Source organism: Ambystoma mexicanum, chromosome 10 (assembly GCF_040938575.1).
Source record: "Ambystoma mexicanum isolate Mex_15411 chromosome 10, UKY_AmexF1_1, whole genome shotgun sequence".
Classification (NCBI taxonomy): domain Eukaryota; kingdom Metazoa; phylum Chordata; class Amphibia; order Caudata; family Ambystomatidae; genus Ambystoma; species Ambystoma mexicanum.
In genome coordinates, this window is record NC_090932.1 from 180,776,789 (window position 1) to 180,803,966 (window position 27,178).

A 27,178-nucleotide genomic window follows, 5' to 3' on the forward strand; every position below is an offset into this window, starting at 1 on the left:
TGTCCTAGGTGTTAGTCTTAGCAGTGCACGGTGGTGGCGCGAGTTATGGTAGCTTAGCTTAGCATAACTGGTGAATTTCTGGTGGTTTTCAGTTTTACTTGTAACCATAATGTCCCTTTGACAAGTTTTTTAATTGAATTTAATAGGTTTTTATTAATAGAACTTAACCATAATGCCCTTTTAGCAAAGTGTTTTTAGTGAATATATATATATTTCTGAGGCTTGTGGAATCTGCTTAGATTACATGCTATGCATAGGCCGACATCTAGTGGAAGCTGCAGAGTATTACAGTGGTTTTTGAAACTCGAAAAGGGATGCCAACAGGGCGTGCCAGTAATACTGTCCCTAGTGTGACGTCCACTGTACCCATGGTCCTTCACGCGTCGAGGTCCCTCAGATAGTTTTTTTCCGCCGTTGTGAACGGTCACATCTTACGGAGTCTAATTTCGGCTGACGCCATTTGCTTATGCAAAGTTTAAAATATAGTTACTCTTTCTGTCCTTTTCGACCGCCGCTTCTCGACGCAGTGAAGAATCAAGACAAGAACAACACAGCCCTTTGAACTAAATCAACTTTCGACTGACCCCTTTCGTCCTTGGAATGCCCAACAGGCCTGGGCCCTTAAAGTAGGGAGAGTGGGGACGGTCATTATGCAATGTATTTTTCCACCCCTTCCCCTTATCGCCCAGCTGCCTTCCCCAGACATGGATAAGACACTGTTTAAATTCTGCCCAAACTGTAATAAAAGGTTTCTGTGGATCGATAAACACATAGTTTGTAACCTGTGTCTAAACCAAGACTACGACGAAGAGCACTGCCGAGCTTGTAAGCTCATCCGACCTTAGACCCTTAAGGATTGCAGAACGAAACGCTGGGTCCATCACACCATGCAGGCCGAGGCCGCCATGGACGTGGAGGGAGCCTTCACTGACGGCAGTGGCACCGTCTTTTCGGATGTTAAGGGTGGCGGGGAACAGCCACGTTCCCAAGTGCTAGCCCCCGACCCTGGAAGCCAGGCCGGCAGCACTGTTGTGGGGACTACACCCAGCGGCAAGAGCACTCCATCTCCCCACACTAAACACACAACCCGCAGCGATGTATTGGCTTCGCCGGACGAACTTAGAGATTCAACCTCTAGGGGCAAATCAGTGGATTCCCTGTCCTCTGGGCACACCAGGTCTCGTTCGCCTCATGGCAGGTGCCATAAAACGAAAGACGCCGCCCACAAAACTTCTTCAACCGAATGTCGGCAGGCGCAGCGAAAGTCCTTCTAAGTGCCGAAACCCGACGCATTTCGGCGAAATCTGCAGGGAAGTCTAAAGATTCAGGGTTATCACACCTGATTAAAAAACATGTCCCAGAGAACATTATTAAAGTTTCTAATTCCAAAGCTTCCTCTAAGAGCTCTAATCATAAATACAAGACCCTAAAAGATCGGTCTCCTAGGGTAGAGTCTGCCCCTTCCAAGGAGACTGTAACTGTCCCACAAGAGGATGTGGAGGGTCCATTAAGTGAGGCCCTACATATTAAGGACCTACCTACACCCCCCACACCTGCTGTACCTTACCCTGGGGTCATCCCCAGCTCAGCCAAATGGTCAGCAGAGGACATAGATAGAATGATGTCTAGAATTACTTTCTTTGCAAATATCTTTGAAGAGAACCCTCATGCCTTAGAAAGTTTACATAATATACCTCTCACTGATCAGGCCTCAAGCTCTCAGTCCCGGTCTTCCACTACTCAGCCCCTAGCTCCATCCCAGTCTCCAACAAAGAGATCTCGCACTTCTGCTGATCTTTATGATATGCATGCAGACACAGAAGGGGATCAGGAGGAGGATCAATACTATGATGAGGATGATGATGGGGATAATAATGATGATGAGTCGAGGTGTTTACTATAGACTCTCCAGTTCCCCTTTACCTGATTCCCCAGTGGATAAATGTTAAGAAGGATTTCTGAACTCTTACCTGGTGGGCAGAGGTTCAGGAGGCCAGGCTAGTTTCTTGGAACAGGGTAACCTTCTGGACAAGCCAGACCAATCAAGGTAGCTTGGCGGCGGTCAATACTAGGTCTTAGGAGGGGCGAGGGTGACTGAAGGGCCTCAATGAGCACACAGAGTAAAGGACACTTACAAATCACTCCCAGTCAGGTGTATATATATTAAAAATACAAATACCTTTATTTCAAGGCCTTTGAGTTTCAACACACAAATCAAATCACAGTAATACTATTAAGCCAACACAATCCTATCTAAATACATATATACAAGACCCATGGGGTCTAAAGGGTTATTGCACGAAATGGGTCCACAACCTAAAAGGGGAAGGAAACAGGCAGTGCAAATAGTCTTTAGTCCCTTCTGCATCCATCACACTCATAACTAAGAGGCAGTCCAATCCCTAAGAAGAGTCGAGCCTATTGCTCAAATGTACATGCAATGCTGGCGCACGCGGTAATGCAGATGGGCAAAACGGGGTCTCTTCAAGGGTCTGTAGCAGCTCGGGAAGGTGGGTGAGGTGAAGAAGAATAGGTTCCCACTATTCTAGGAGGGCCTCCACTAGAGCAGAGTTGATTCCAAGAGTTGGTAATAGTTTGCTAGTTCGCACTAACAGTGGAAAGGAGAGGGGCCTTCAGGGGCCACTTGCGCGTAAAATGGGTGGAGGCGCTAGGGGCCACTGGTTAGGGTTGCAATTACTCACCAACCCCCAGCGCACTCCAGACCAAACTTCAGCAGTCGAGTCTACTTCGGTTGCAGGGTCAAGTGCAGCAATTTGGCGGCTCTGCGGCTTTCAGCGACGAAGATACAGCAATAATTCCCAAATGGCACAGTGGTGATTTCTCCGCTCCTGGCGGATGGATCAGGCCAGTTTCACTGCAGCAGGCTTCAGGAGCAAGAGGGTCACAAATGCAGCGCACCTGCAAAGATCGTCACCATGGCTGGGTGACACGGTAACCGTGTATACTCCGGTTCGGGTGCACACATATTACTACAGACCTGGGAACGCCAAGTGTATGAAATTCGGTGTGAGAGTGCTGTGAACACAGAGCTAGCGAAGTACCAAGTTTCGAGGGCCTCCTTGAAACGGCGGCTGTATCAGGGCAAAGAGTCTGCGTAAGCTGGTCAGCCCACTGGCTGGCCCAGGGACACTTCCGAGAAGGCTTACTTGCAGGGTTTGATGAAGGTGCCGAGAATAGTTGGTCCCACTATTCCAATGGATCGAAGCGTCTTCACAGACCTTCTAGGACGACCAGATGCAGAGGGGTCCCACAGGATGACAGCGGGCTCAGGGTGCCAAACCTTCCAGCGGGTCACCAGCGGTTCCTCGACTCAGCTTTTTAGTTTCAGGATACTTGTATCCTATCCTTTATTCAGTGAGAACTTCAGAGATCGACATGGCATGGGTGTTTGAGGCCTTCTCTTATCCAGAATCTCACTCGCACCAAAACGGACCCAGTGGGAGGTCTGCTCACATACAGGCATACCATACGTGGACCAATGACAGACCACGGTGGTGCCAGGCATTCACAGCACTCCAGACTCTCTGGCACCCAGGGTGTGTATTGGAACCAGACTTTCCAGCCCACATCCTGGAGGCACACACACATGGGATGCAGAAGCCAGCGAAAGCTTGGCGTTTCGTGGGAGAATGCCTTCCCAAATAAGGAATGACCTGGGTCGGTTCGACCTGGGGAAGGTGACGGGGGAAGATGGCCAAAGGACAGGACAAAGAACCTCGTGGCATGGCCATTTTGGAGTCAGGCCACCCGTTTGTGCCAAATGCGGTAATCACGGTTTACCTGTAAGAAAAGGGTTAAAAATATACGAAATGATAAGCTGCCACCAACCCTGCAAAAACACATCTGCACTTCTCCTAAGAAATCCTTTGAGAGTATCTAGGGCCTTTGGAAATGACTAATAGACCCAAGTGCACTGTACTGGAAGGCACATTGTACACTTGTTACATGTTGCAGAAAAGTTGCAACATTGGAAAGGACTAAGGGAAACAAAGTCTCCCAGTACTGACTGTCTTAAGGGCATGTCAGTTTACCCATAAAAAAAAAGTAAGCGAAAAGTCCAGAGGAGTGCAGCAGAAGGCTGGGCTCCTCTGCTAAAGTCAGACTATGGTGTTTAACATCAGCAAAAAGTTGGGGGTTACACAACTGGAGGGAAAATTACCCATGAAATGGAAATCTTTCCTAACAATAATCAGCCCTTGTTTAAAGACTTCTTATTCAAAGCAGCTGAGCACTTTGCGATTGAGACTCACGAAACTCAGCAGGACAAAGATTTTGTTGAGGATGTCCTGAGGGACAAAAAAGCTGTCACCCCGTTCATACCTATTTTAAAGTCAGTTCAAAGGAGGATCCAACCCTCACTTGAAATGCAAATCAAACAAGGGCAGTCAATCCACGAATAGAGAAACTATTCCGCCCGGGCACCATCTGATACCTTATATATCAGAGGACAATGTAGGCGGTACTCACTGGTTGTCTCTACTACCCAGAAGAGGGCCGGTACACCTTTGGCCTCTTCGGAAGCTACCCCAGACAAGGAGAGCAAGAAACTATATACCATGGGTAGAAAGATTGCAACCTCAGCAGCATTCCAAGCTAGGATCGCCAATAATTCCACTCTGTTGGCGAGCTATGACTGCAATAAATGGGACGAAATTACGGCCCTTGTTGACTCTGCTCCAGAGCCTCTCAAATCTAAACTTGCCCTTGTAGCAGCTGAAGGCAAGGCCACTGCCAGCAGCCTACTAAAGAACAACCTCGATGCTGCAGACAATGCCGACAATGCCGGACGCATAATTGCAGAAGGGACCATTCTCAAGCGCCATGCTTGGCTTCGCCAGTCTGGCTTTAAGCTGAAGACGCAGGCAACGTTACTCAACATGCCGATGGAACCTAATGTACTGTTCGGCAAAGCGGTGGAGAATACTCTGAAGTTCACCAAAGAGGAGTGTTATACACTTAAATTCCTTGGGCAACTTACCAATAAACAAACTGGGCAATCGGGAGGGAACAATTTTCACTGCTTTTGCGGCCAAAGTTCACAAATAGGCTCCGGATATGGACAAACCAGAGTTCTTCATGAAACACCAACCAGGGTCAAGCGTCCCAGGTCTATCCAAGAGGCCAGCGCATGTCCCACAGGCGGGGGAGATCCTCCACTTCCAGAGGTGGAGGGACGCCTCCCAAACAATGACAGCCCCCTACTGGTCCCCTCCCACGCCTCCCATTAGGGGGACGGATTTCAAACTTCACCCACGCACGGGAGGGAATAACCACGGCCAAGTGGGTGTTATCAACGGTAGCGGGAGGTTATTGCATGGAGCTGCTAGAAACACCATCAAACCACCCCCCGCGCCAGAGGAAGACATGAAGAGAAGAACAAACCATCTTGATAGAAGAAGTCCACGCATTGCTTCTCAAGGACGCCATCGAGATTGTATTCAACATACTTCCTTGTGCCAAAAAAAATCTAACCATGTGCTCAGTATTAGACTTGCGCCCTGCAAATACTTATGTAAAGCCACAAAAGGTCTGCATGACAATGCTATAAGAAGTAATTCCCCTGCTAAAATGGGGGGACTACATGTCAACATTGGATATGAAAGTTGCTTATTTTCATATTTAAATGCTCCCAGTGCACAGAAAACTCTTGCGGTTCAAAGTAGCAAACCAGCACTACCAATTCAAGGTGCTACCCTTTGGAATACAATCAGCTCCAAGGGTATTCACCAAGGTACTGGCGGTGGTGGCGGCGCACTTGCGCAGGGAAGCAATCCCAGTGTACCCCTACTTGGACGACTGGCTGATCACAGGAGAAACTCCCCATCTTTGCAAACAAAACATGCATAGAACCATAGATCTTCTCTTCCAATTGGGTTTCTCGATAAACGAGAAAGCGTTGAGTCTTGTACCAAACACATCAAAACAGTTCCTAGGACTGTATTAGATACAAGAACAGGCTTAGCCTTTCCATCCATGGAAAAAGTGCATAACATGCTTTGACAAATACCCCAGTATCAAGCAGGTCTCCAGAAAAGCGTACGCAAAGCAATGCGTTTGCTAGGCATGATGGCATTGTGCATATACCTAGTCCCACACGCACGTCTGCGCATGCAACCAATGCAGGAGTGGTTGGTGAAACAATGGTCTCAAGCAGGTGGTCACTGGGACGATCTAGTGGTCGTTTTGCCAACACTAGTACAAAGCCTATGCTATTGGGCAAGAGAAAATCTGTTCAAGGGAAAACCCTTCCACAATCCCGAGTCTGTCCAAGTTGGTGCAGATAATATGGAAATGGGCACTCAGACGGGGGATGTCCCTATCCTCCCAACACGTTCCAGGGGTACTCAACACTCTAGCAGACTCCTGTGCAGAGATCCCCTACCAGAGGAACACGAATGGCGACCAGACTCAAGCATCGTAAACCACATCTTCCCTTGTTGGGTTTACGCCACACTAGACTTATTTGCTACCGGAGAAAACAAGCAATGCCCAGATTTCGTGTCTCGGTTCCCCCAGCCACACTCCAAGGGGAACGCCCTATGGATGAGCTGGTCAGGAAAATTTGCTTACGCTTTTCCCCCCCGACACCCTTAATGAGCAGAATAGTGAACAAGATGCACAGGGAACAGATGACGCTCATCCTAGTTGCTCCTATGTGGGCGAGACAACCATGGTATCCACATCTGTGCAAACTGGTGATGTGCGATCCCATGAAGCTCCCATACCTAACTGACCTGTTAGCCCAACACGGGGGAACAACGGTGCACCCACAGCCACACTCAATGAACTTGGCAGGATAGCTCCTGAAGTCAGAGTTCGGACACCTTAATCTACCACAGCGGTGTATGGATATCCTCAAGGAGGCACGAAAACCAAACACTAGGCACTGCTATTTCGACAAGTGGAGAAGATTTGTAATTTGGTGCCAGTCAAAACAAATAAACCCCATAGAATGTACTCCTTCACACATTCTAAATGATATGCTCCACTTGTTAGATTTGAGGTTAGTATTCAACTCTATAAAGGTCCACCTGGCAGCTTTATCAGCCTATACCACTTCTCAAAGTTAAGTACCATGGTGGAAGGTGCCAGCTATTAAGGCATTCATGGAGTTAAGAGACTCAACCCTCCAATTTCAAACCCCCCGCCAGGATGGGATCTCAATGTAGTACTAGCGAAGCACATGGGACCCCATTTCGAGCCTATGCATCAGTCAAGTCTTAAACACCTGACATACAAAACTGCCTTCTTAGTGGCTATTACTTCCATAAGAAGAGTTAGTGAATTGCAAGCATTGTCAGTGCAGGACCCTTTCTTTATTATCCATAAAGATACATTGGTTTCATGTACCCCTCCTAGATTCTCTCTCAATTCCATGTGAACCAATCCATTGAGCTTCCGGCTTTCTTTTAGAATCCAACTAGCTCAGCTGAGGTTAAACTCCACACACTAGATGTGAGGATAGCGGTCCTCTACTATGTGGACAAGACCAGGCCGCTTAGGAAAACAGATCAACTGTTTGTCTCCATAGCAACAGGCAGAGAAGGAGACCGCATTTCCAAGAATGCCATCTCCAGATGGATAGTCAAATGTATACAGTTATGCTATTCATTATCAAATAAGACACTGCCTTTCACACCAAGAGCTCACTCCACACGGAGCACAGGAGCTACTCTGGCTTTTATCGCAAATGTCCCCTTAGACAGCATTTGCAAAGCAGCTACATGGAGCTCAGTACACACCTTCACTCAACGCTACTGCATTGACACACATTCCAAAGCAGATGTACAGGTGGGACAAATGGTTCTAAAACATCTATTTGCCGCTGCTCCTTCTCACAATCCACCACCTTCTCCTAATACTGCTTGCTAATCTATGCATAGCATGTTATATAAGCAGATTCCGCAAGCCTCAGAAGGGATAAATTACTCACCGTAATCGTATTTCTGATGCTTGTATCTGCTTAGATTCACATGCGCCCACTCTTCCTCCCCTGAGAGAAGGTGCATAGATGTTATATGAGCTTTCTGTTATATATCTGCTTGGATACACCTGTACTCACGCTACACTTCATGCAACCTCATGTCAGAAGAAAACATTCGAAGGGATTGTGTCCTCCGACGTATTCCTTATCTTAGATATCTCCTTCCAGCTTTGCTGGCCTCGGAAAATTTTTCTCTAGAGGGCGCTGCATGTCGACGTCCGCCGAGTCGATGTCCCTCGACAGCCGCTGTATCGACGTCAACGTCATCCTGCCTATAAAGGCCGCGCGCAGCGTCCGTTGCTCAGTTCCGTTTTTCCGCGCTTACTCAGTGCCTCGGAATATCGTTGCTCAGTTTCGTAGAGAATTTATCCTATTTACCTCGAAATATTCGATCCATACTCGATGGCTTCCTCGTCGGAACCGACAACCCCTCGGTCCGGCTTCAAAAAATGCAGAGACTGTGGGAAAAAGATGTCGCTGACTGACCCTCACAGAGTTTGTCTGTGGTGTTTGGGAGCTGAACACCATTGTTTGGAGTGCGAGGACTGTATGTCCATGACAGCTAAGGCCCTGAAGGAGCATAGGGGGAAGCTGGAGAAAGGTAAGACTTCAAAAGCTTCTTCTTCCTCGACGAAGTCGAGACATTCGTCTTCTCGTCACCATTCACGCTCCACGTCTCGGAGTGGGTCCCATCACTCCTCGAGATCGAAGCACTCGAAGAGGAGACGTCGAAGATCCCCTTCTCCGTCCTCCTCTTCCTCTGTTTCTCCTAAGAGAATCCTTTGCCCCACGAAACATAGTTCCCAGGCTGAATGGGAGGAATCCCGCAAAAATATGATGAGCGTCTTCGAGAAAGCGGCCTCGACCCCCTCGAAGACTGCCGAGAGCGATGCTCTGGTCGAAAGACCCGAAGGTAAAAAAAACCGCGAGTTGCAGTACCCGGCGAAGGAAGCTTCTTGAGCGCGTCACGAACCCTCGAGTAAAGCTATGACCTCGAAACCTTCTTCGAAGGTTCCGTCGACGCCGTCGACGAGGGTTCCGTCGACGCCGAGGTCGGTGTCTTCGACGCCGTTGTCGAAGGGACCTTCGACACACGGGTCTGTCGACTCGACGCCATCTTCAACACCGGCGTCGACGCCAAGGAAAGTCACGGTTGCGACGCACCCAGTGGCTATCCCAGGTCCTCGATGACGATGACGTCGAGATTGTCGACTTCCTCGAGCAGAATCCCAATTCTATCGAGGACCTCGAGGCCTCCGCCTTTGTTTTCGACGCCACGCCCGAAGCCTTCGACGTCGGCGTCGACGACATCGACGTTTTCGAGGCCAATTACAAGAAGTTTCGCACCCTGTGCCTTGGAGATGGGTTTCACACCCTTTGTGAGTTCAGAACAATTGAGAACTGCGTCCTCAATTATGGAAGAGGGAGAACTATCTGAACAAGAAGACACATTTGAGTTGCAGGGACCTGCAACCCCAGTTCAAGAGGAGTTATCCTCAGAACAACGCAGGTTAAAGGATCTTCATGATTCCTTACATGAGGCAAGTGGGTTAGACACTTCCCCTGAGGTGGAGTTCGCTAGGCCAGACCCGGGGGAGCATGCTGAAACCCCCTATAGAGCCTTAATGGCCAGGATCACATAATTTATGGGGTGGTCAACACCTTCACAGGCTTTCCAAAAAGATGACCTCATGGATATTCTTGATAAAGGTCCACAGGAGGATCCTGTAGTGCCCTTTCATAAAGCTCTTCAGAGGAAAATCATGACGAACTGGGAAACCCCAGATGTCGTCCCGGCAGTAAATAAAAAACTGTCTACTAAATACAGGGTATCTTCTGTAGACCCAGAGTTTTTGTCAAAACACCCATCCCCAGAAAGTCTGGTGGTACAGGCAGCATCTTCTACTCATATCAAGACTGCTTACCCTACCGTCCCACAGGACCACTCTGAGGACTTCCCTCACAAGACACCTGAAGGAGGCAGGTTAATTCAACATCTGGCGGAATGGCAGGCTATCACGTCAGATGCTTGGGCATTGAAAACAGTTGCCCAAGGTTACTGCCTGCCTCTCCTACTGTCATGAACTCTGCTTCCAAAAGGTCAGGACTTACCCAACTCCCTTGGAAGTAGACCCATAACCCAGGTTCCGAGTGCCAACCAGTTCCAATTGGGACCTTTTGGACCCTGTCCTGGCGCCAGTGGCACCAGGCTCATAAATATGCCCAGTCCCAGCGCTGGAAGCGCCAGGCTCATAATGCTTGGGTGGACTTACCTGCAGCAGACCATGCTGCTTACTTACCTGCCAGTTGAGCCTCTAATCCTCTTCTGTTTGGGACTACTTTTCCTGTTGGGTGGGGCAGGAGCCACTCCCTAGGTTCAGAACACTGGAACTCTTCTGGAAAGCAGGAACTCTTTTCTTACCTAGGCGAGGCTGTGGAAGGAGACACCTAAGCACCACAGGAGGCTATTTAAATCACACCCGATGGATGAATCTTGCTTTGCGTTATTCTGCATCCTCTGCAGCAGAACGCTCATCGTGTCTTCTGCATCTGATCCTGGGCCTAAGGGAAAAAGGCTTACCATCCTGAATCCAGTCTTCAGCAACACCTATAAAGACAAGAAAGAACAGGTTAGCATTACGGTCTTCAGTGACAGCGCTTCTCTTACCTGGTCCATCGGCTGTCACCAACGCCTCGCGCTGCATTCCGGCATCTGAAAGACAAAGGCTTACCTACTCTTCGCGTGCTCCGGAGGTCTTCGCACTGCATTCCGGCATCTGAAAGACAAAAGCTTACCAACTCTTTGCACGCTCCGGAGGCCTTCGGCGCTGCATCCCGCATCTGAAAGACAAAAGAAGGTGCGTTTAAAGACATTGGGTAACTTTATTACGCACGTGCCATTACTCCTTCCCACGCCGAACCCAGTGGGTATTCCGGCACCCTTCAGCAGCTCCGAACTTGTACCTGCAAGATAAAAGGACAGTTAGTGCGCATCGTGAAGCAGGCAACAAGCGCTTACTTACGTGCTTCCAGGCGCTTCTATTCCTCACACGGGTTCCATCCTCAACTCACTTCAGCCCGTCATCCGCCATCGCCGGAACCCTGCAAAACAAGAGACATCATTACAAAAGACTTTTAAAGACATTTGAAATACTCGGAACTTACCGTTCGTGCAGTAAACGTCGGACAGCAGTCCTCTGAGGTCAAGAGGCCTGCACCCTTATCCAGTGAAGAAACTGGTTACGGCACCCTGCCCCGAGGCAGATGGAGAGCTCGGCGTTCACTTACCTAAGGTGAGAGCGTTAACCTTTGGGGTTCTACAGGAGAAGAGAAGGGGAAGAAGAGAGAGACACCCAATAACCCCAGTTCATTAATCCCATATTTTCTATCTGCAGACATCTTACTCTTCGAGTCAGACATACAGTGCACAGAGGTCCAGCCCAAAGAGCCAACCGTGTGTTACACATCACCTTTGAAGATACGGTATTCGCCCAGTCAAGACCAGCGCCTCTGCGGGAATCAGGTGAGCGTTACAGAACGCAAAGCCTACCGCAAAACTCCCGCCCAGGCGCTATGGAAACCTCGGATACCGACCAGCTAGCCCAGTTACTTGGGGAACTAAGAGCAGAAGTGCATGCAGCCCGTCAGGAAACGAACGCTCTAAGAAGGGAACTGATTATTTCCAAGGAGCGAACAGACGATCTCGCTAGACAATTGCTACAGTCACAAGCCGGACAGACCCCATTACCCGCATCAGGGGCAAATCTTCCTTCAACATCCTCTATGAATCCAGTGCAAATCAACCTACCTGGGAATGTACCTCTGGCTCCGCCCGAACGATTTTCTGGTGACCCAAAGAGGTTTGCAGTATTTATTAATCAGTGCCGGTTGCATTTCTTATGCCGGCCAGCAGCCTTTCCAACTGATCAAGCTAAAGTAGCTTTCGTGCTTTCGTACCTTAGTGGCAATGCGGCAGACTGGTCGATCCCTCTAGTTAATCAAGATGATCCGGTTCTCCATGATTTTCAAGCTTTTCAGCTCAGTATGGAAAAACTGTTCGCAAGACATTCACAGGGGCAGGCCTTGGACAATGAGCTTCTTTCGTTGCGACAGGGTAATCAAGATCTTTTGGCTTATATTGCGTCTTTCAACAGACTGATAGTGGAAACTCAATGGCCTGAGGACAAAAGGATTACGCTGTTTTATAGAGGTCTACGTGGAGAGCTCAAAGATGTGTTAGCCCAAGTAGTGAATCCCCCGCAAGACTGTTCGGACTATATAGACTTAGTCGTTCAAATAGATCACAGAATGCAGAACAGGAAGGCCGATCGTTCCAAGTTTGATGCTCGAGTATTTTCCAAACCACCAACTCCTTCCAAAGGAGTAGACTCCGGGGAACCCATGCAAATAGGGGGCCTGAAAGGACCACTAACACAAAAGGAGCGGGAAAGGAGAAAACAGTTGTAATTATGCCTCTATTGCGGAAACTCAGGGCACTTTCTTCGAGACTGTCCGGTGAAACCAGCCAAGAAGGCAGTAGGAGCTGCAGTTACCAAGGTCACCAACTCTGAGCAGGGAAACGACCTCGCCCGACAAGAATAGAGGTCCTCTTGCCGAGCGTTAAAACCAGTTCCGTGACCTCGCATTTCGTGATACCTATGGTCCTCATTAGCCCTGATCATCCGGATCGATTACATGCGATTGAAGCTTACGTCGACAGCGGTGCCATCGGCAATTATGTGGATCATGAAATGGTTTTGAGGATGAATCTAACTCTTTGTCCCAAGGCTGTAAAGGACGTCATTACTACGGTGGATGGTACGGAGATAGCCTCCGGACCAGTAACGCATACCACTCAAGAAGTGACGCGAGTAAGTCAAGATGGACGCCATGAGAAGATCGTGTTCGATGTGATCAAGGCCCCTCAGTTCCAGATTATTCTAGGAATACCTTGGTTAGAGAAACACAATCCTCAGATCGATTGGCGAGCAAGAACGGTTCAGTTTCCAGAATGTGTCTCTACTTGTCACCCTCCACCTGGTGTTGCACTGGCAGCAATTTCTTCAGAAACTCCCCAGTTACCTCCCGAATACCTAGAATTCCAAGATGTTTTCCGGAAGGATCAGGCTAACTCTCTACCTCCTCATAGGTCTTATGACTGCCAGATAGACCTGATACCTGGATCTACTCCTCCTTGTAGTAGAATTTATGCCCTCACCGAGCCTGAGAACCTTCACCTCCGACAATACCTGGATCAGTACCTAGTGAATGGGTTTATTCGTCCTTCCAAGTCCCCTGCTTCTTCAGCTTTGTTCTTCGTTCCAAAAAAAGAAGGGGACCTTAGAACTTGTATAGATTATCGTGCCCTGAACCAGATCACCGTTAAGAATAGATATCCGTTACCTTTGATCCCTGAACTCCTGGACCAAGTCAGAAAAGCATGCATATATACAAAGCTGGATCTTAGAGGAGCCTACCACTTGGTACGAGTAAAAGAGGGCGATGAATGGAAGACGGCCTTCCGCACCAAGTATGGGCTATTTGAATATCAGGTCATGCCCTTCGGACTTTGCAATGCCCCGGCCGCCTTTCAATATTTTATGAACAATGTCCTCAGAGAGCTCATAGATGTGTGTGTGGTTGTTTACATTGACGACATCCTCGTTTATTCTTCATCGGAATCTGAACATCGGAAACACGTGAAAATGGTCCTCGAGAGATTGCGTTAGCCAAGTTGGAAAAATGTGTTTTCAACGTGACTGAAGTTGAGTTCTTGGGATTCATATTATCACCTAGCGGAGTGCGTATGGATTCAAAGAAGGTCGATGCAATTCTCAAATGGCCATCACCATCCTCCGTAAAAGGTGTTCAAAGCATGTTAGGCTTCGCTAACTTTTACCGCAGGTTTATCCCCGAATTCTCTCGAATAGTCCAGCCCATCACCGCCTTGTTAAAGAAAAACAAACGTTTTGAATGGTCTACCGAGGCGGAGCAAGCTTTCCAGAATTTGAAGACTAAATTTATCTCTGCACCAATTTTAAAACATCCTTGCCCCGAACTCCCCTACATCGTTGAAACTGATGCTTCGAGCCTTGCCATGGGGGCAGTTCTATCACAAAAGAACCCAGTAACCAATCAGTTCCATCCCGTGGCATTTTGGTCCCACAAATTCTCGCCTCCTGAAATCAATTACACTATTACTGATAAGGAACTTCTGGCTATCAAGTCTGCCTTTAAGGCTTGGCGGCATTATCTTCTGGGGGCCCGACACACTGTTACTGTGATTACGGATCACAGAAACCTGCAATATTTGAAAACCGCAAAAGCCCAATCCTCTAGACAACTCCGTTGGGCACTATTCTTTGCCGAGTTTGACTTCATAATTACCTATCGACCTGGTACAAAAAACGGTAAAGCTGATGCCCTTTCTCGGATGGGAGTGGAAGAACACTTGATCAACCCTAAACCTGTACCTATCATTCCCGAACAAAGAATTCTGGGTGCAATCGCCACACAATCCATAGAGGAAGTTAAGGATAAAGCCAGGCAACTTGTAACTCCAGCAGACATACAGAATTGGCATCTGCAGGGAAAGGACTTTTCAGTGAAGGACAACTTATTGTATTTCCAAGAACGATTATACCTGCCCAGCACAGATTTACAGAAAAAGGTAATCTCTTGTTATCACGATTCCTTAATGGAAGGACATCCCGGTATGGCCAAAACCTCAGAAAAGATCAAGCGCTACTTCTGGTGGGCGTCTTGGAAAAAAGATATCAGAGACTTTATAATGTCCTGTGGAGTATGCGCCCAAAACAAGAGTCAAAAGGAAAAACCAGCCGGCCTCTTACGCCCTATTGACATCCCACCTCGCCCTTGGCATACGCTTTCTATGGACTTCATCACCGATCTACCTCCATGCTCCGGATACAATACGATCCTAGTAATCGTGGATTTATTCTCCAAGATGGCGCATTTCATTCCACTCAAAGGCTTGCCAACAGCAACAACTCTGGCCCGAGAATTTCTCGAAAACATCGTCCGACTGCACGGTTTTCCTTCAGTTCTAATTTCGGATCGAGGTAGTCAATTCATTTCTCATTTTTGGCGAAGTTGCTGTCGGTCGGCTCAAATTGATGTGAGACTATCGACCAGTCACCACCCTCAAACCGACGGACAAACCGAGAGGACCAATCAAACTCTGGAACAGTATTTACGCTGCATGCTGCAACAAACTGAAAAAACTTGGAAAGATATCCTTTGGATAGCCGAATATGCCTACAATAACTCTGTCCACTCGGGAACTGGGAAAACCCCGTTTTTTCTTCTATACGGCAGTCACCCTCGAACCTCGGAGTTGGATCCACTCCAAGATCTTGGAACACCAGCAGTAGACTACCTGCATTCTACAATCAACCAAGCCTTTAAGGAAGCCGTTTCTCACCTTCAAAGGGCTAAGGAACAATACAAGAAAGGAGCAGATCAACATCGGAAGGAAGCCCCCCAATATCAAGTAGGAGATCAAGTCTGGTTATCCACCAAATATCTACCTCTAAAAGGACCACGCACATTCAACCCAAGATACCTTGGTCCCTATTCCATCACTACCATAGTAAACCCAGTAGCGGTCAAGTTGGACTTGCCCCCTCACATGAAGATACATCCGGTCTTCCACGTCTCTCTATTAAAACCCGTGCAACCTCAAACCCGACTAACTAAATCTCCAAAACCTATCCTAGTTGATGGAGAACTCGAGTTTGAAGTCAAAAGCATCCTGGACTCCAAGATCTCCAAATCAAAGCTATTTTACCCAATTGACTGGAAAGGCTACGGCCCCCAAGAAAGATCCTGGGAACCTGCAGAATATGTCCACACTCCTCGTCTAATCAAAAGATTCCATCGAACATTTCCTGACAAGCCCAAACCCCCGGAGAAGCCCGGTTTGGGAGGGGCCTTGAGGGGGGGTGCTGTCATGATCTCTGCTTCCAAAAGGTCAGGAATTACCCAACTCCCTTGGAAGCAGATCTTGCTTTGCGTTATTCTGCATCCTCTGCAGCAGAACGCTCATCGTGTCTTCTGCATCTGATCCTGGGTCTAAGGGAAAAAGGCTTACCATCCTGAATCCAGTCTTCAGCAACACCTATAAAGACAAGAAAGAACAGGTTAGCATCACAGTCTTCAGTGACAGCGCTTCTCTTACCTGGTCCATCGGCTGTCACCAACGCCTCGCGCTGCATTCCGGCATCTGAAAGACAAAGGCTTACCTACTCTTCGCGTGCTCCGGAGGTCTTCGCACTGCATTCCGGCATCTGAAAGACAAAGGCTTACCTACTCTTCGCGTGCTCCGGAGGTCTTCGCACTGCATTCCGGCATCTGAAAGACAAAAGCTTACCAACTCTTCGCACGCTCCGGAGGCCTTCGGCGCTGCATCCCGCATCTGAAAGACAAAAGAAGGTGCGTTTAAAGACATTGGGTAACTTTATTACGCACGTGCCATTATTCCTTCCCACGCCGAACCCAGTGGGTATTCCGGCACCCTTCAGCAGCTCCGAACTTGTACCTGCAAGATAAAAGGACAGTTAGTGCGCATCGTGAAGCAGGCAACAAGCGCTTACTTACGTGCTTCCAGGCGCTTCTATTCCTCACACGGGTTCCATCCTCAACTCACTTCAGCCCGTCATCCACCATCGCCGGAACCCTGCAAAACAAGAGACATCATTACAAAAGACTTTTAAAGACATTTCAAATACTCAGAACTTACCGTTCGTGCAGTAAACGACGGACAGCAGTCCTCTGAGGTCAAGAGGCCTGCATCCTTATCCAGTGAAGAAACTGGTTACGGCACCCTGCCCCGAGGCAGATGGAGAGCTCGGCGTTCACTTAGCTAAGGTGAGAGCGTTAACCTTTGGGGTTCTACAGGAGAAGAGAAGGGGAAGAAGAGATAGACACCCAATAACCCCAGTTCATTAATCCCATATTTTCTATCTGCAGACATCTTACTCTTCGAGTCAGACATACAGTGCACAGAGGTCCAGCCCAAAGAGCCAACCGTGTGTTACACATCACCTTTGAAGATACGGTATTCCCCAGTCAAGACCGGCGCCTCTGCGGGAATCAGGTGAGCGTTACACCTACGCATACCTCAGAGTCATCCACCGGGGATCAGCTCTCAGAAAGCTCCAGATCCGCTCCTCTTGCAGGAAATTTTAGACCTGCTAGAGAAAGGTGCCATAGAACCGGTACCTGTAGCGGAGAGGAACAAGGGCTGGTACTCCCCTTACTTTCTCATTCCAAAGAAAGACGGAGGACTGAGACCCATCTTGGACTTGCGAGAATTGAACAAATTCCTCAGGAAATACAAATTCAAGATGGTAACTCTTTCTCAGATCCTTCAGGCCCTTCAGTTCCAGGACTGGTTGGTATCTCTGGACCTTCAGGACGCCTATTTCCATGTGCCTATCCATCTCAAACACAGGAAATACCTGAGCTTCGCAATTGGCAACTCTCATTATCAATTTCGAGTGCTGCCATTTGGGCTGACCTCCGCCCCGAGGGTCTTCACCAAGTTAATGTCGGTAGTGGCTGCAAGTCTAAGGAGGGAAAGGATTCACGTCTACCCCTACCTGGACGATTGGTTGATCAGGGCTGTATCTTCGGAACAAGCTCAGATCCAGCTAAATCACGTTTGCCACTCCCTTCACAGACTGGGCTTCTCCCTCAATTTAAAGAAGTCACAAATTATACCATCGCAGAGACTCCAGTTCATCGGAGCGATCGTGGACACTTCCCTGGGAAAAGCCTCGCCACCAGAGGTGAGGGCTCAAGATATTCTACAGATGGTTACCAAGTTCCAAAATGCCCAACGTCTCCCAGCCTTCGACTTTTTGTGGTTGCTAGGCCTCATGGCATCCTGCATTTTCCTAGTGCCAGAGGCTCGCCTGAGAATGAGATCCCTCGAGTGGGCAGTGAGGACTCAATGGTCACAATTCTCAGGAAGAATGACAGATCTTCTTCAGGTTCCCGACAGGGTGGCTCGAGACCTTCAGTGGTGGGCCTGTCAGGAGAACATTCTGAAAGGAGAACAGTTTTGGCAACCCTGGCCGGAGATAACAGTAGTCACGGATGTCTCGCTCACGGGGTGGGGAGCCCACGCCAACGACTTGACCATCAGCGGTCGTTGGTCTCCATCGGAGTCCAGACTACATATCAACCTGTTAGAGCTGAGGGCCACCAGACTTGCGCTGAAGACGTTCCTGCCAGCTGTACAAGGGAAGAATGTCCTGATAATGACGGACAACACAGTGGCCATGCATTACCTCAACAAAAGAGGAGGCGTAGGATCACTACCCCTGTGCAGAGAGGCGATGCAGCTCTGGTTTTGGGCAATCCAAGAAGGGATCTCTCTATCGGCAGTTCACCTAGCCGGAGAGAAGAACTTGACAGCGGACGCTCTGAGCAGGCAGAGCACAGTCTCCCACGAGTGGGAACTAGCTCAGGAAGTCCTTCAAGAGATCTTCGCCTTTGGGGAACCCCTCAGGTGGATCTGTTCACCACCAGTGTCAACAGGAAGTGCGATCTGTTCTGTTCAAGGGAATTTCCCCCGAGAGGAGCTCTGGGAGACGCGTTCATAGTGGACTGGGAGTCTCCGCTTCTGTACGCGTTCCCACTGGTCCCTGTCATTCCTCAAATGATCAGGAGGTTGAGAAGATTCCGGAAAACCATGATCCTAATTGCCCCCGATTGGGCCAGGAGAACGTGGTACCCGGACCTTCTCGACTTGTCCATCTGCCCTCCAATTCGACTTCCACTCAGAGAGAATCTACTCTCACAGAAGGGAGGTCAGGTTCTCCATCCAGACATCAAAACCCTCAACCTTCACGCTTGGCTTCTGAAAGGCTGAGGTACAAGGATTGGGACCTCCCTGATGATGTTACGGAGGTGTTGCTTTCGGCAAGGAGGTCAGCAACAAAGTCTTTATACCGCTGCCGTTGGAACAGATTTTTGCAGCTGGTGTAGAGAAAAGAATATCGACCCCTTTTCATGTGGTACACCAATGGTTTTGTCCTTCCTACTCTATTTGGCGAATTCAGGCCTTCAAGTTGGCACCATTAAGGGCTATCTCGCAGCGCTATCCATCTTTAAGCGCACTGCGGAAGAACCATCCTATTTCAAGTTACCCTTGGTAATACAGTTTCTAAAGGGGTTAACTAACGTTTATCCCCCAAGACCATTCCAGGTCCCCCTATGGGATTTAAACTTAGTCCTAACTTTCCTGTTGGGCACACCTTTCGAACGACTCCATTCTTGTTCGTTAAGATTTCTTACCCTTAAAACTGTTTTATTAATAGCACTTACATCTGCTAGAAGGGTGAGCGAGTTACAAGCTCTTTCTTGTAAACCCCCTCATACAATCTTTCACAAAGACAAAGTTGTCCTGCAAGTGAAGCCTAATTTCCTCCCAAAGGTGGTTTCTGAATTCCATATCACTCAGAAGATTACCCTGCCATCTTTCTATCCTCCTCCTCATCCGGGAAAAGAGGAAGAGAGGTTACACAGGCTGGACCCTAGAAGGGCTTTAAGTTTTTACATCAGTAGAATGGCTAAGATAAAACAGGCAAACCAGCTGTTTGTAGGCTACGCAGGTCACAAGCTGGGGTTACTGATAACTAAGCAGACCATTTCCAGATGGATCATTCTAGCCATTTTGGAATGTTATAAACTGGCAGGAAAAGAGCCCCCTCAAAATCTTAGGGCTCATTCGACCAGAGGTATTGCAGCTTCATCGGCCCTCAAAAGAGGAGTGCCGGTTAAAGACATATGTGCGGCTGCCACATGGTCGTCCGTCCATACCTTTACACGATTTTACAACTTGGATTCCTCCTCCAGTCAAGAGACTAGGTTTGGAAGGGCAGTATTGCACTCTATTCATCAATAAAAGGAAGCATGAAGTCAGTACTCCCACCTCCAATAACAGAATACTGCTATGGGAGCCAATCTAAGATAAGGAATACGTCGGAGGACACAATCCCTTCGAAGAACAAGTTACTTCTTACCTTGTAACGTTCTTTCGATGGGATGTTCCTCTGACGTATTCCTTATCGACCCTCCCATCCATCCCCGCAGTACTACTTCCCTTGTTGTTGCAGCTTACGCTCCTTCAGAGTGATTAGTCTAGTCCAGACAGAAAAACTGTGGGCTACAAAACGGAACTGAGCAACGGACGCTGCGCGCGGCCTTTATAGGCAGGATGACATCGACGTCGATACGGCGGCTGTCGAGGGACATCGACTCGGCGGACATCGACGCGCAGCGCCCTCTAGAGAAAAATTTTCCGAGGCCAGCAAAGCTGGAAGGAGATATCTAAGATAAGGAATACGTCGGAGGAACATCCCATGGAAAGAACGTTACAAGGTAAGAAGTAACTTGTTCATCTGAGGGACCTCGACGTCTGAAGGACAATGGGTACAGTGGACGTCACACTAGGGATAGTATTACTGGCATGCCCTGTCGATGTCCCTTTTCGAGTTTCGAAAACAACAACTGTAATACTGCGCAGCTTCTACTTGATGTCGGCCTATGCCTAGCATGTGAATCTAAGCAGACACAAGCATCAGAAATACGATTACATATATGTATTTATGTATACACACACACATATAGCAATTAGCCAAAGGCGAGATGTTATTGAATATAATCTGTCTACTAAGAAAGCCCAAACAAGAGTGCTGATCAATTTATCATTTTGCTCTTTACTGAAATATGATAACTTACACATATGACACATTCTTGCTTCTCCTTCAGCACTGTATGTTGTAAACTAGTTCTCCATTCACATGTAGTGATGTAGTTGATTATAAGTATGTCCGATTCTTGCAGATTAGGAAGATTGCTTTCACTGCAGCTGCAAAAAAGTGACACAAGACATATAAGTGAATTGGGGAATGTACGCCTTCATTGTTGTCCATTACTGTATGTGTGTGCATGACCAAGATCACACTGGAATAACTGCATGCATGCAGTGGAGGCCCAGAAACCTTTGCAGATTCCATGTTTGTTTGCCCTGCACCACATGCATGCAGCATGCATGGTTCATTGATACATCTCCACTATGTGCAGTGACAGAAGAGCATGTCTGTACAGCCAGAGGTGTGGCTGTGCTCTTCTCTACCATTTTCGATACACAGCTCTTCTGACTGCTTGTCTTGTGATGGGCACACAGAAAGTAGAGATGGACAGGGTTTTATTCTTATCTGGTTTGACTGAATGTGCTCGGTTTCAGAAAGGAAATACAGCCCTGCATATTGCAGCTCTTGCCGGCCAGGAGGAGGTGGTCCGAGAACTTGTGAACTATGGTGCCAATGTCAACGCACAGTCTCAGGTAAATAATGTCGTTGCTTGCATGGAAACACTTGTCGGCACATGTCAGTTACTCATTTACCTACTTCCCCAGTAAAACAAGCCTACATATACACGCCTGCAATTGCAACTTGATTCATGAATAATGCCAGCCAAGCATTTGGATTCCATGTCTTTCCTACACCTTCATACATGAATGTAACACAGACTAGGTGATGGTATTACTGGCAGGTGTGTGCGCCTGTCACTCACACCCTTTCATAAATCTCTAACACAGGCCCAGATGTAATGATCTATCATCTCAAGTTTCAAACATGTTTGTAATTTAGGCACTCTTATTAACTTGATTGGCACATCTTTTACATACATCTCTGCATAAGCCACACCTTCATATATCTCAAAAGCACAGGCACTTATACTCAGCTGTAACATTTGTACATACATATCTGCAACACATGTACATGTGTGCTCATATGTCAGTAAATCCATTATGTGAATACCGCTAAGTACATATGTGCTTACCGGAAAGTCACATATTTTCAAAGTCTATTACACATTAACACCTGTATTAATCTGGTTGCTGGGAAAGCCAAAGGTAACAGGTGATGGGGATAACTCTGGGCGAGGGGATACGTTTTGCGACCAGCTTTTAAGAGTAGGGTTTTCAGGTCTTTCCTAAAGTGTAGGATTGAGATGGACAGTCTTGTGAATAAATGCACACCTGTATTCTCCTTATAGCACACATTCATATTCATAAAGGTGCATCATGAGTGAGCATTCATCTAAAAATGTGTACGCTACTCTTAGTAAGTCCTTTGCTTCTAGAGATATGTGTACAAGGCCATTGGATTACTGGTGTTTGTGTAGTACGCTCCTGTTCCTCATAGTGTATACCTTGGCGCCCAGCACATTTTCAAGGGGTATTCCCCCTTTCCCTTCCAGCCTTGTATTTTATTTAGTTGTATGCACTGCACTACCCACACCTCACCCCAGCCCTCAGCACGCAACGCCGACCACTGTGGCTTTTATAACTCTCTCTATCTTCTCCCACAGAAAGGCTTCACGCCCCTCTACATGGCTGCCCAGGAGAATCACTTGGAGGTGGTGAAATACCTGCTGGAAAACGGAGCCAATCAGAATGTGGCAACAGAGGTGAGTGTGACACATGTGAGGGTCACTACCCTCTCAGAATGATTAACTGTAAGTTGAGCTATCTCCACTGGGGGTGAAGTTCTTGCTTTTCGCTGGCATCCATGGGACTAATCACTCACAGGGTGTAGAAGTGGGGATTTTCGACTTCCCACTCAAACTTTCAAAGGAGGGAGGGGCACAACTCTACTTTTTACTACCACTGAAAGAAGGTAAGAATATCTCTCAACCAATCAACTTTGCATTTCCTCTGGCTTGGAAATGGTGGTATAGCTGGAACTTTCACAGCACTTGCACAATCCGAATGTCACAAGGTCTAGTAGGACCATTATTGTTGTTTTCTCCTCTGTAACCCGCACTTTTTGTCTTGTAGCGCCTGGAAAAAAGTGTTGCTGTATAGGCGCCATACTAATGTTCAATAAAAGAATATAATAAATAAATTACTTTGGACTAGATTAATGTTTTGGATATTGACAACAGGGAACTGGCAAATTTGGTACAAACAAAATAAAATACAGGAATTGGACACTGCAGCTAAGGACCACTTGTGAGCTATGGAACGGTTTTGGAACGTTAGTGATATGTGGGCAAGGGAAAGGGAAGTACAAGGATATGTAGTGATCATGGTGAGTGGGACAAGCCATGCTTATTAAGATCACCAGTTGGATGTTCATCCTGTTGACCCCCAGGAAATCTCACACTCTGCCCTCTGTTGGATGCAGTGAACTTCTTCCCATTGGTAACCTCAAAGACTTCTTCCAGTTAAATATCTTTGGCTATGTTCCCCGGGGTCCTTTGACTAAACTGGAATGCTTTCCTTAGTTTTCTGCCGCCTGCTCACTCCTCTCTCTTTTTCCTCTCACTACAATACAATAATTGAGTGTTCTCCAGCATGGGGTCTTACATGGATTCACATAATTATGAATATTCCCCGTCATCAGGCTGGGAATCCTCAGTAAATTTAAAGCAGTTTAGCTTTAGGCTAAACACTGCTTGTTTCCTCTATAGCCTATCAGTGTCACTTTGGGTCATACTGACCCAGCCAATGACACTCTTCCTCTTAAGCTCCACCCCTGGTGGCCAACTTCAGATTTTGACTGCATGTTTCTTGTGTTGGTAGTCCTCATCTTTTGCTTCTTGAAATCTGTTCGTTTTTTACTCTTTTTTTGCCTATTTTTGCGAGAATTCTCCATCGCTTCATTGTCTACCATCATGTTGTGACTACCGGCGGCAGGGACATGTTGCCGGAAACTATCATCGGTCCATCGTCAGATCTCCAGTCTGTGGCTCCACTGGCCCAGTCTTGGGCCTTCACCTCGACACCTTGACCATGGCGGATGCCACAAAGAAAAGTCCCTTCAGATCCTGGGAAACCTGCAGTCTGAAGAAAATCTTCGAGGATCAGCACCCCGTGTACATTTACTGTCTTCACCCAAACCACAATGTGGACGGATGTCCTATTTGCCAATGTTTCTCCTCGAGGACACGGAAGGATCGTCAACGGAGGTTGGTGACATGGTTTGAAGAAGGGAAGGCCTCTGACGCTGCATCCTGGCTTAGTCATGCCTCTTCCAGGGCCGGCAGGTCCAAGGAGCGTAGTCCCTCTAGTAAAAAGCAGTTGATGTCATTTGAGGATGCTTCCTTAGTGAAGATCCAAAAGAAAGTGAAATCACACACTCCATCACCTTCCTTGTCAGCAGTCGCTGCGGCTGCAGATCTGGGCTCGGAAAAGAGGCTGGTCGCCGTGACTGTCTCAGTCGACGGTTAGCTTACCAGCTGGTGGGCTGTCTACATCAGCGAGAAAGTTGCTGGCGTCAGCAACCAAGCACATATCATTGTCGAAGAGCAAGTCATTGAAGGACCCATTACCAGTTCCACCGTCGTCGACACCGTAGTCGACGCAAGCCTCGGCAGCGACTTCATCCTCCAAAGTCGCTGCCCCGTCGACGACCCCGTCAGCGAATACATCGCTGACGACTCCGTCTATGATGTCTGTTCTTCTTTTGATGGCTGCAACAATCAGTGCGATGATGACAATGGCCTGGGTTTCTCTTCCACCTAGATATCCGTCAGCAGTACTGACAACGGACCTGTCAACAACAGCACCTTTTCCTGCTCTGCAGGCTTCAGTCATCACCACTTTCCCTAAGGGGTCTGACTTAGTGAGAGACAGGCCTCCATCACTGGACTTCCTGCCCAGAGCCACCAAGGATGCACCACTCTACACTCTGGAACCTCCGGAATCCCCCAGACAGTCTCCAACAATCTACACCAGCCCTGAAGAGCTTCCAGAGGATTTTTTCCGGATCAGGAAGGTGCTAAGGGAAACCAACCCATTTTGCCTGTGGCTCATCAGGGGTCACCGGCCTGCATGCCTTCCCAGTAGTTTAACCCTCCAAGGGACTTAGGCCCTGATACTGCTGCACCTGCTCCTGCATCATGTGCCTACATGTCCTTGGATATACTGACCACCTTACACACACTTATGGCTGAGATCCATCAGTACCAGCCCACTGCTCCTGCCCCTGTTCCGACAAGAAGCCCTCTGAGGCCAGCCTGGGCTCAGCCGCCACCTCATAAGACCCCTGCACCCAGTGGTCAATGCCAGTGGCGCTATCCCCTGTGGTAGAGGAACCAGCTCAGATGGACATCTGGGAATCCCCAGATGTAGACGCGCCTGCCAGGCCCTCTCCCCAGGCGAGATTGGTTCTTTCCACTCTATAATATCGAAGGCTGCCAAGCTATTCAACCTGTTGCCGGAAAAAGAAAGGTTTCCTTTTTGAACTGCAGGAGTCCTCCAAGAAGATAATTGTTTCAGTCCTCTTGTTGGTTGACATATGGAAGGACTGCTTAGCGGTCATGAAGGCCCCTAATATCACTTCTGCTAAGCGTGACCAGTTGAAGAAGTACCAGGTTAGATAGCAAGCCCTTGGGTGCCTCAGGTCCCATCCCCCACCACACTCTGTGGTCTAGGCTGCTGTTAGTAAGAGGTCTTCAAATCCCTCTTCTTCTTCCATGATTCCTCCAGACTATGAGGATAAGAAGCTAAATGCTGCAGGAAAGCACATCATCACTACGGCAGCTTCAATGATCAAGGCTGTCAACGCCCTTGCCATCCTGTCAAAGTATGACAGGAGGTTATGGTATACATTGGGGCCCATCCTCCCTGACGATAAAAAGGCGGAATCCTTAGCCCTGTTCTAGAAGGAGGAGGTGGCTTCTGACCACGCCATCACCGTTGCCCTCGATACCCGCATTCTGGCTTTCGCCAGATGGGGAATGGCATGGCCCTCCATCGCCAGGGTTCGCTCAAAGCCACCAACCTCTGCAAAGATGTGCAGACCAAGTTAGTTGACATGCCCTTCAATGGCTACATCCTGTTTGGCAAGGCGATTGATGAAACTCTTCAGGCCATAAAGACTGACACTGAGACAGGGCATTCTCTGGGAGCACTTTAGCAGAGGAGACCATGCTTTCGTTCCTCCAAGGGGAGAGTCTCCAGATCCTCAAAGAGTTTCACCAGCTGCTATCGTCAGCCCTCCTGCTCTACCACCCATCAGGCTTATGGGACACTCCTAGGCCTACGGCAGTGGCTCCCAGCGTCATCTTCACCCCATCCAGGACACAGACGCAGAAGCAGTCCTAAACTGGCCCACGACCTGCGCCACAACTTCCGCATCCCAGTGGGAGGCCGACTATCACATTTTGTCATTCAGTAGCGATAAATCTCTGCAGACAAATGGGTGCTCGATGTCCTTCAGCCAGTGCACGTTTTGAAATTCTAGGACAGATGCACACACATTCCTCCTGTCAAGAGACAAGAACTGCACATGGCTCAGCTGCTAAAGGAGGTTCAAGCCATGCTAGGCAAAGGAGCAAACCAGTCCCTCAGTGTCTCCTGGGCTCTGGAGTGTACTCCAGATACTTTCTGGTATGGAAGAAGCCAGGGGAATGGCACCCGATCCTAGACCCTCAGCGCCTCAACAAGTTCCTCGAATCCCAAAAGTTCAGGATGGTCACGTTGCAGCACGTACTCTACCAACTAGAGGAAGGGGATTTCCTGGCCACCCTCAACTTGGAAGATGCCTACTTCCACATCCCCATTCATCGCAAACACCGGAGGTTCCTATGGTTTGCCGTTCAAGGGGCGACATTACCAGTTCAAGGCCTTGCCCTTCGGCCTAAAATTGGCCCCAAGAGTATTCACCAAATGCCTGCCACCGGTGACTGCGAAGGAATCCATGTTTACCCTTAGCTGGGCGATTGGCTCATCTGGTCTCGCTCCCACGCACTGGCAACACAGCACACTGCAGAGACCATCCAATTTCTCAATCAACTATCCAAAGTCCTGCGTAGTGCCATCGCAGAACGCACTGTTCCTGGGTCCCCCGACTCAACACAGTCTTGTGTCTGGTGACGCCCTCGGAGGGGAGGGTGAAGGCCATCCTGGGAAAAGTCCAATGGCTGTTGACAGCTTCCGTGGCAACAGTCCAGTCCATCAAGTCCTTGCTGGGGATGATGTATTCCTTCATCCATCTGGTCCCCTTCTGCAGGCTGCAGATGAGACCCCTTCAAGAATATCTGATGCTAGGTCTCAGCGAGTCACTGATACATGGACCATGAAGATCGCCCTCAATCGGGCATTCCGTCAAGTCCAGCAATGGTGGT

General features: G+C 48.3%; 1 protein-coding gene across 8 annotated transcripts in view; it reads left to right on the forward strand.

The window, feature by feature from the left end:
* The window catches only part of ANK1 (ankyrin 1), a 2,823,483-nt gene that overhangs the window by 648,620 nt on the left and 2,147,685 nt on the right, over positions 1-27,178 (forward strand). For all 8 annotated transcript variants that reach the window (XM_069617665.1, XM_069617670.1, XM_069617666.1 and 5 more), the window contains 2 exons: positions 21,285-21,383; positions 22,415-22,513. In XM_069617665.1, the coding sequence (XP_069473766.1) occupies positions 21,285-21,383; positions 22,415-22,513 (198 nt within the window). The remainder of the gene's footprint in view (positions 1-21,284; positions 21,384-22,414; positions 22,514-27,178) is intronic.